Genomic DNA, 10,672 nt, shown 5'->3' on the forward strand with positions numbered 1-10,672 from the left:
TTGACAAAGTGACACACCAAATAGTAACGATAGTAGGGTCAAAAGTTTTATTAATAATGCGTTACATTACCCGTTACCAAGAAAAGTGATAGTATTCCAGGAACACGTTCTTTTGTAATGCATTAGTCCCAACACTGTCCATCGAGTAATTAAGGGACAATGAAGCAGTGTTGAGAACTCTGACTCAAAATCCAATGAAGTGTTTTACTAATGGGGTCCACAAATTCCAAGAAGGATGTTCTCAAAATGATGCTTTGTGTCTTTCTGTGAAAAGAAGTTAAATGCAAACTTGACGTAAAAGTTAACTTGTCAGTACAGGCGGCATCTTTGATTTTACCAAAATGTCCTCCTGTAGCGTAGAGTTATACATGGCCCTGTATTCTTCCAAGATCTTTTTCAGGTCTACCTCAGAGCGACTCACCAGGACCCTAATCAGAGTATCTTCACAGGTACCATGACGCTGCAAGAATACAGTAGTCATCCAAAAAGATGCTGAGCATTAGAACTAATAATGTTCAAGATCCATCTCTCAATTTAGATCAATTGACCTAGGCTCTAAAGCTAGATCTATCTATCTATGTATCGATCTACCCATCTATCGATCTAGATCTTTGTTTAAGCTGAGAGCTACTACTTGTTACTAATTAGCAAAAAAGGGCACCCAGTTTGATATGCTTTTTTTTAAATAAAATAACTTATGTTATCACTATGTTGTTACTATGTTATTACCAGGTTAATTATCAGAAGTAGGATTAGATACTCAGTCAACCACAAAAAAAATAATAATTTTGCACCATGGCACCACATTGGTCTATCTATCCATCTATCTATCTATCTATCTATCTATCTATCTATCTATCTATCTATCTATCTATCTATCTATCTATCTATCTATCTATCTATCTATCTATCTATCTATCTATCTATCTATCTATCTATCTATCTATCTATCTATCTATCTATCTATCTATCTATCTATCTATCTATCTATCTATCTATCTATCTATCTATCTATCTATCTGTCTATCTATCTGTCTATCTGTCTGTCTGTCTGTCTGTCTGTCTGTCTGTCTGTCTGTCTGTCTGTCTGTCTATTTGAAGAAAAAGATTCATATTGGATTCGTTCATACCTCCATAGCTCGATGCAGCTTCTCAGCAAAGAATGCAGGTGTACTCCATGCACATTTTACTTGAAATAAAAACAAATGACACTCTACTTTAACTTATTCATGTTTGTGTGTGTTAGTGTGCATTTTTGTTTCTGCACGTTTATACGATAATCTAACTGAGTGCATGGCCATTGCTCACCGATGTCAAGAAGACAGTCTTCAATGTCCCCCCTCAGCTCCATATTCAAAGCTTTAGGTAGCGTCATGTCACTGAGGCAAGCATACCTCTGGAATGCTGTTAGGCAAAAAGGAGGTCACAAGGTCATATAGGAAATTATGAAATTTTGTAATAATGGTTGGCCATTCTGCTGCCAGAGGTACCTTCAAAAACCTAGTGAAAGGCATACATTTTGAAAAGAAATATTGCAGTTTGGTTACTCTGAATCTCCATAGTGTGTATTCTTCCTTGGACTTTGTAATACTTGTTTTCAGTTACAACATCTTGTGGTCAAATAAGACACATTGTCCCTTTAAAAAAGCCCGGTATTGGCACCGATACTGAGGCCTGGTATCAGTATTCACCCCTCCAAATTTTTCTTTAAACATTTAACATTTGTTCTCTGTTTTACAAAGCATGTTCGACCTGTTTCCCAAGGTACGTGCAGCCCCGCCTATTTGTTTGAGAATAATTGCCAAACCTTGTAAGTCAAGTAAAGCAGCCATAGCATTGACCTGCTTTTCTGTGGCACACTCACTTTTGGAGAGTTGAGGTCCACTCCGTGTTGTCAGGATGTCTAAGAAAGCGTGGATGTCTGTTTTTTTGGAATTCTCACCGGCTTCAAACAAAGTCTGCGGGTGCACAACACAATTACAAAAATCAGTGGTCTCCCGAAGTCTAGAATCAAGTCTCTTCAGCTGGTACAAAATGCCGCAGCGAGGCTTTTAACTAGGACAAAAAAGTACGATCACATAACACCGATTTTGGCTAACCTGCATTGGCTCCCAGTTAGCCTTAGATGTGATTTCAAGGTTCTCTTAGTATTATACAAAATCATACATGGACTTGCTCCCTCTTATCTTTCAGATCTGATTTGCCCCTATGTCCCGGTCCGAAGCCTACGATCTGAGAGTGCCGATCTTCTGGTGATCCCAAGAGCAAAGAAGTGTTCTGCTAGTTCGAGAGCGTTCTCCATCCGGGCACCGGTGCTGTGGAATGCTCTTCCCCCTGAGATACGATCTGCAACCTCAGTGGAAATGTTTAAATCTAAGCTTAAAACTCACTTCTACTCCATAGCATATGAATAACCTACTCTTCTCGTCGGCTGAAAAATAGCCTGTGTAATATAGTGTAATAATCTGTGAAGCCCTTTGAGACTCTTTGTGATTTAGGGCTATACAAATAAAAATGACTTGACTTGACTTGACAACAGCCTGTACACATGCTGAGCCATTCGACTGATCTTAAGCTTTTCCATCCCTTGTGCACATGCAGATTGTCGCTCTCATGGGTATAGGTTAATGCTAAGTTAATTAATATTGACTACTAGGCTAGTTGATAAACAAGTTTCTTAATCGCACGTGTTACATTTCTGTACTAGACATTTCCCCGCTGATTCTGGCAAGATTGAGATCTTTCTCTCCAGGGAAAGTTTGAATCGCTGCCATCCATTCATGCGTGTCGCTAATTTAAATACGAAGCAATTTGGTACTGAAGGGAGTCATAATTACTCCCATTGTTTACCCGCGCAAATTTCTTCACTTTGACATTTAGCGCACTGGGCAGAAATCACATTCCGTCATGACTTGTCGTGGGCCCTCGCAATGTTTAGTTCTAATTAAACGATCGCATTCCCTGAGCTGCACCAGTTCTAAGCCATCTGCAAAAGAGACCCGTTGAGGATGTGCTGCCAGACAGCTTGTAGTCTGGAATTTATGGTAGAGTGATTATTGGACCTCTGCATCTTTCTGGGCCCGAGACATGTCAACTTCTGTGCTCTCATCTTTGTTTGCCTTCAGCATCGCCAGCAGGGCTGTCGTGAAATCCCCTCTGGTTTCATCCTCGATCACATGCTCCAGGTCTTCTCCGTACACTGGTGAGAAAATGATTCATATGTAGAACACATTAAAATCAAATTTGTCATGAAATCACAATGTTTGTAGTTATTAATGGAATGTCATCCCCTTAAAGCAGGGGTCTCAAACTCAAATTACTTTGGGGCCGCTGGAGCTAAGTTCTGGGTCATGTTGGGCTGAATCAGGTTTTCCACAAAACAAAAAAATTCTGATAGTATTGTTCCACTGCTCTCAAATATCTTTTAAAAACTGCTAAATCAAGAATTAATATGAAAATCAATCAATTAATTGATTATAAATTCATAAGTACCATGGGCCGCACTTACAGTAATGGGACAGTGTGTAAGATTTGACCACTAGATGTAGTGTATTGTGAAGTGCAACCGACATTTTGTGCTAAAAAGCACAAGGAATAATACAAACTGTGAGGACTCAAAGGGATCAAAATGCACCATTTTACTTCTCATTTTTTTTGCCAAGTCTTTCGCAAGGTTTTTTGGAGTATCCTTAGCAACAAGATGCCAGACAATCTTGTCAACTGTCTCTAGTTGCGTCTCGTATTGTGTAAAATAAATACAATTTTCTCGACCTCCGGGTATCAAATGCATGTTTATATGATAGTTCATGTATTTTTGCCCAGAGTTCAAATCAATCTTGTTTTTTTTAATTAATACAATTTTATTTCTGTCACCAGGAGGCGCTAATCTCAGGCACAATCTCCCTTCAAAATCAAACTTGTGGTGTGTAATGGCATTCTGTTTTTTCCTCACTGTGATCATTCTGCAGAATTTGCATAATATTTTCTCACTTTATTCTCTTCTCGTCCGTACTTTCTCATTTACCTCAAACTTTGGTGCTTTGACTTAATTTATCGAACAGACAAAAAAAAATCCAACCTTCTTTATAGACCTTCTTCAACAGTTTAATCTCCTCATTTGATCTGGTTGCCATAACCTCCACGAGGACCTCTTCATCTGTGCCCAGTCTCTGTTGCAAAAATAAATTGTGATTGCATTTTCAGAAGCCATCAGATAAAACACCTATGTCAAAGTCAAGGCCCGGGGGCCGGATGTGGCCCACAAGAAGGTTTTCTAAGGCCCCTGAGATGATCTTGGCCCCTGAGATACTGTATCATACACGAGTAATTGTGTATTTTTCACAATACAATACCTCTCTATAAAGGTAGTGTTAATTAAGGTTAATAGAGTTTTGCTCTTTATTGTCCGTCCATCCATTATCTGCACAGCTTGTCCCCAGTAGGGTCGCAGGGGTGCTGGAGCCCATCCTAGCTATCTTCGACCAGCGGGCAGGGGACACCCAGACTGGTTGCCAGCCAGTCGTAGGGCACACAGAGACAGATAACTCATTCGCCGATTCACACCTAGGGACAATTTGGACCGGCCAATTAACCTGACATGCATATTTTTGGAATGCGGAAGTAAACCGGAGTGACCGGAGGAAACACACACAAGTGAGGGGAGAACATGCAAACTAAGCAGAGGAAGGCTGGCAGCTGGATTTGAACCCATGACGCACTAACCACTTAGCTGCGGTGCCGCCGCTCTTAATTGCATTTTTACAAAAATACCTCAGTTGAGAGAATAATAAAAAATGCTCTGAATATTTTTTTCTTGGAAGTCAATTTAGCCCAACTTTTTCTAAAATAGAAAAAGATGGTGCCTTAAAAATAGGGGTTAGCTGGTTGGTAAATTCAAAATTAATGCTTGTAATACACTACAAAAAATCTTATTTTTCATACTTTAAGTCAGGCATGTCGAACTCAGTTTGACTCGGGGGGCTGGTTCCAGGATTTATGTTCTCGGGTAGGCCGGTTCAGTGAAAAGACGACAAACATTTCGCTTTGTTTTTAGTAGTATGCTTTATCATTCAGTCTACATTTGTTGCTCAACCTTCAAATACAATCATGGGTGCAAAGGGGTCTTTTCTAAGCACAAGCAATGGAAAATAAATGATTTATATGTTTGGCATTGAATGTGTTAACAATTTGGTTCTTGTAATAGTTGAGTAAATACAGTTTTACATCTGAACCAACTCACCAAAAAACATCACAAGCATTAACTACCTCAGGTGGAAGCTATGAATAAAAGTATGCTTTACTAATACACATACTGCTTTGAGATGAATAAAAATGAACTGCAAGGTAAGAGTTTAGAATAAATGGGCAATAACATCAGCTCACACTACTAGGCTGGGCCTACTTTTACACCTTTACTGCCTTCTATCGGCAGTAAGGAACATTTGATTTGTATTTATTTTCAAAAAGTATAACTTCTGAAATGAGCTAGAAACATGTTTTTTCACATATTGAGAAATCTAGGGCAGGCTGGAATAAACCATCCAACATATGTTTAACATGCCTCTTCAAAGTAGTGAGCACATAGTTAGCATTAGCGGTTAGTTGTTAGCCTTAGCATTTGTATACAGTAATCCAGGTCAGAATCTAGCCTTTAAAGGTCGGCTAGCACAACATAGGCAACTGGCCAGCTTTAGCAGATGACATTTCAGACACTCTCACTAGCTTCAGGGTTGTTTACTGCGACTAGCACAATAATAGCCTTTGGCAATAGCAGCTTGTTTTATTTGACATTAATGTTATGGGGATTTTCATATTAAGGATTTTTTTCTTTTTACGCTTGTTAAAAATTTAAGATTACTGACGGAGCCATACAAAAACATTGCTTTTATCTGATCATACTGGAATATATTTCAGTATATATTTTAGTAGCTTCAGACTAAATTATCTCTCTCTCTCTCTCTCTCTCTCTCTCTCTCTCTCTCTCTCTCTCTCTCTCTCTCTCTCTCTCTCTCTCTCTCTCTCTCTCTCTCTCTCTCTCTCTCTCTCTCTCTCTCTCTCTCTCTCTCTCTCTCTCTCTCTCTCTCATATAAGGGCCCTTCATCTATTTGAATTTGACACGCCTGATATAAAGGTGCTGGTGCAATCCCTGACAAACTTTAACAACAACAAAAATGATTAAGAACCTAAGATATTTTAAATATAAGATTAGTATTTACCTTTGTCGCCTTTCTGATTAAGTAGGCGTCAAAGTGTGCCGGCGGCATCAATAAGGCCAAGCAGACATCCTCCAAATCCGACCTGAGGACGCGCTTCAGGGCTTCTTCTAAAGGCTGCAAAACATGGACATAGATCACTTTCCAAAAAGAAGAAATTGAACACAAAATGTTAACGACTATGAATTTAACAATATTTTATCCATTCAAATGATAGGTTTGACCTAGTAATAATATTAAATCAAAATCATACCTGTCAACTTGGATGTTTGCCCTGTATTCGATAAGTATTTTGAGCATTTCAAATTGTGTACGTCATAACAATATTTGTGTTTTTTTTTTCGTTAGATTGATCTCGTCTTTCCCATTTCGGCTCTAATCCCGATCGTCGTGGTCACTGGTAGCAGACGACAACATCATTGTAGATTGTTAATATTGTCGCGTGTTACACTAACAAATGTTACCCTTGATCAAGCATTTATTTTTCGCGCATATTGCTCTGCCTTCCTTACTCTAAAGCCGACAGTGAGAGGTTTCAGCCATGTGAGGAAAGTACATAGAGAACATAGTATAGGAAGACAATGGGAAATGATACTCTAAAATGTTTGTTGCAAATAAAATTGCATTGTGACAGATTTTATTACAGAGTAAAACCATCTTTAGATCAGATGATTGCCACTCCTTCTTTCTTTTCTGGATAGAGCCTTTTTTATACTGTACTCTGAAGGGAGTACTACACACCGTTGTAGGAAATCTTCAGTTTTTTTGGCAATTTCTCCTATGGAATAGCCTTAATTTGTAAGAACAAGAATAGATCGTCAAGTTCCACACAAAAGTTATTTTTCTGGAATCCGCGGGTATCAATTCATTTGATGAAAATAACACTTACCTGATGTTCAGAAGCCTCATAAACGACTTTGATCTTCTGTCTCTGCTCATTGTTCCTTTTGACCAAAACAGAAATGATGACATCTTCATCCACTCCTGAATGAGAAAATGTGTTTTTTAGGAAATTGATTCACTAGAGTGATGCTACTTTTATCATGTATGTCGAGGTAATGTTGCTTTTCTGTTTTGTTTTCCTAGTTCCCTTTTTGTTGTTGTTGATGCGGTTATTGTGCATGTATCCGGTTGGTTTGTTTTTATGTTATGTTGTAACTTTGAACGGTGTAATACAGTATTATTATACATACTGAAAAAAAATTGTTTTTGTATTCCTGGTGAGTGGTGACTAAAAACCCAATAAAAAAGAAGAAAAATCAGGAGTGTTAAAGTACGTTCGGTCTTCCTGTTAAAAATATTTAGACCAATGTTTCACAAACCTTTTTAGTGACATATACCTTGTGAAATATTTGTCAGTTACCTACGACCGGCACAAAGCTTTTGGGTTGGAGGGGAAAAAAATGAATACATGCTGTTTATGTTTCTAAATAATTAAACATATTTGTATAGTAGTCTTTAAAAGGACAGTGTGTATTATTTGACCATTAAATGTCGCTTTATGGTGTAGTGCAACCAAAAACGAGTGCTAAAAAGCTTAAAGAAGGATACAAACCATGGAGACCCAAAGCGACCAAGAGAACCATTATACTTCTTCTTTTTTTTTGCCCAGCCTTTTTGAGCTTTTTGGGTACCCGTATCAGCAAGATGACAAACATGTAAGTCAGCCTCAATGAGCCTCAAAAAGTAAGTGAGCCTCAAAGCTTGTTTTTTGTCCTATGAGAATTTTTAAAAATGAATGTTTTTACAAAAATTCATGTATTTTAGTATATTTTTAGATCAATATGATATCTTTAATAACTAGGAAGTCCTAGATAATACATAGTGTCCCTTTAATAAAAATACAGTTCGGAAAATGCTGCATACCTTTACTTTTAATGGCACTCTGTAGAACTTCGGCATCTTTGCTTGCATTGAAGTTAGGGTATGGGGCAATGGTTCCATAGAACACAGGTGTCTTTTTTCCTTTGACCTTAAATACAGGCACAGGAATATTTTGTTTTTTCTCTCTGAGCCTTTGCATGTTCAAACGAGCATGGGCAATACTCACTTTAATGGTTTCTTCATCCGGGTTTCTGTCGTGAATTATATTTTGGTAGAATTTCCTGAAGAAAGACATATTTCCTGGGCAAGATGATTAAAAATGATCTGATAAAATTGTCTGACAGAATAAGAAAGATAATTGTGAAATTTAAAGTGCTGAGAAAGATCGTCTTCGAGATGCAAAGCAACTCCACCCGTGTGATGATTAAAAAAAAAAGAAAAAAGAAAAAAAAATTGTCACCTGCACAATTTAAGCCTATCATCTGCCACTTTCTGAAACTGACACACCCTGAGCAAGCAATAAATAGCTACTGGTTGAGTGAGTTCTATTCAGGCTTGTGAAAAGAGCTTTACCCTCAAACTAAACAATGTGCAGTTTGTAAAATCTTGCTAGAGGAAAAAGTCCAAACAAAAATAAAAAGCTGTTTACCGAACTAATAATAAGAAGGCTGCTGTGCGACGATAATGTGCTGTTTTATCAAGTGACTGAACCGGATCTCCCACTTATTTATGTGTCTCTCCTCAGTTCAGGGTGGAAAAATATTTCCTGTATGCTGATGAAAATCTAGCAAAACTCTTTGTCAATGTCCAACCAACTAGATGGCACCCTTTGCAGTATTAAACAAGCTTGGCGTTTCCCCAAATTTCTCATAAGTATATTAACGGACGGCAAAAATAATATGTCATTGCAGACAAACCTACTCAACTTAACTGTTCTTGTACAGTTTAGAGGCTATGTGTCAAACTCATGGCCCATGAGCCAAATGTTGCCCGCCACATCATTTTATGTTGCCCATGAGACAATGCTGAGAGGAGCACTAAAAAAAAAGGAGCATCAAACAATGTTTAGTTTAAAAATTTTCCACTGGATGTCACGAAAGCCTGGCACTACTCCAAAGCACCCACTCTAGCTGTGTGGAAGACAATTGATGAACCAGAGAACATTGAGGAAACCCATCCCGTTGTTATCTATCCTTCCATTATCTGCACAGCTTATCCTCAGTAGGGTTGCGAGTACATCCCTGCTATCTTCGGGGAGTGGGCAGGGGACGCCCTGAACCAGTTGCATGCCAGTTACAGGGCACACAGAGACAGACAACTCACTTGCTTATTCACACCAGGGGACAGTTTGGACCGAACAAATGACCGGACATGTTTTTGGAACGTGGGAAGAAACCGGTGTGCCTGGAGGAAATCCACAAAAGCACGGGGAAAACATGCAAAGCTACAGAACTGTGCCGCAGACACGCTGGCCACTCATCTGCCGTGCCGCCGCCCGTTGTTATTTTACGTGAAATAAATATCACGGATGTGATGTTTGAGGCATCACAGAAAACACAAAATTTTAAAAAATAGCACCTTGCTGCCTTTGCAGTAGTTAAAATAAGTTTTACCTCCTTTCTATAATAGATATGAAATATAACAGTAAAGTTCCCATATTCAAATAAACAAAGAAGAAAAGCAGAAAGACTTTTGAATCGTGAAGTAAGTCGTTTAAATAAATGTGTGTATGTTATTATTTTGTCACTTTATATATATATATATATATATATATATATATATATATATATATATATATATATATATATATATATATATATATATATATATATATATATATATATATATATATATATATATATATATATATATATATATATATATATATATATATATATATATATATATATATATATATATATATAATATATATATAACACGAAACAATTTTACACAAAATATTAAGATATTTTTTAACATAAAAGCAAAGTTATACGTTACATTGAGAGATTTAAAACATGATTACTCCTTGAATAACTCTCATAAACCTTTGAGAGACAATTCAGATCTATGAACAAACAACAGCATTCAGACATGTATTATTTCTTTACAGGACAGTGACCAAATAACACACAAAACCAGGGTTGTCAAATTTATTTTATTTCTGGGACCATTTTCGCTCATATTTTAATCCAAGAAGGCAGAATCAGTTTGTCTTGAGTAGATAACTTGAATCAAAAAAATGTCAACAAAATTAACCTAATTGTGAAAATATTCCAATGTGTACAGAAAAGTCACAAAAATGAATCAAATCCTCAAAAAATTTAGAATATCAATTTAAGGGATCGTCAGTGCACCCTCTAGAGACGAAAAAGGAAAAAAGAAAGGAATAGGTACATTTTAAGAATGATTTTAAGGTTTTTTTATCATATTACGCACCGGATTAAACGTACAGTTCGCTTGACATCACGAATTTTAAATCCCTGAAGTGGGAAGACTTTTTAAAATTAGTAAGCAATCAATGTTCGTGTGTTACTGACCAAATTAGTAATTAATCGTCTAATGAATTAACTGTGAATTGATTTTAAAAGAAAAAGTTTGCTAAATTCCCCATAAAAGCTCCTTCAAAATTATGA

The 10,672-nt window shown here is 37.2% G+C and overlaps 1 protein-coding gene across 1 annotated transcript; it reads right to left on the bottom strand.

Annotated features, from left to right (window-relative positions):
* Window positions 1-33: 33 nt before the first annotated feature.
* Window positions 34-8,701, bottom strand: LOC148351046 (annexin A1-like). Its single transcript, XM_088355976.1, has 11 exons — window positions 8,263-8,701; window positions 8,079-8,184; window positions 7,102-7,196; window positions 6,216-6,329; window positions 4,079-4,169; window positions 3,063-3,199; window positions 1,865-1,958; window positions 1,309-1,404; window positions 1,131-1,189; window positions 338-460; window positions 34-264 (listed from the first exon to the last, which is right to left on the bottom strand). Exons 1-11 carry the CDS (start codon window positions 8,329-8,331, stop codon window positions 208-210), a joined length of 1,041 nt encoding a protein of 346 aa, XP_088212102.1. The 5' UTR covers window positions 8,332-8,701; the 3' UTR covers window positions 34-207.
* Window positions 8,702-10,672: the final 1,971 nt, after the last annotated feature.

This window comes from Urocampus carinirostris, chromosome 16 (assembly GCF_059441175.1).
Source record: "Urocampus carinirostris isolate Australia breed hairy pipefish chromosome 16, RoL_Ucar_1.0, whole genome shotgun sequence".
Lineage (NCBI taxonomy): Eukaryota > Metazoa > Chordata > Actinopteri > Syngnathiformes > Syngnathidae > Urocampus > Urocampus carinirostris.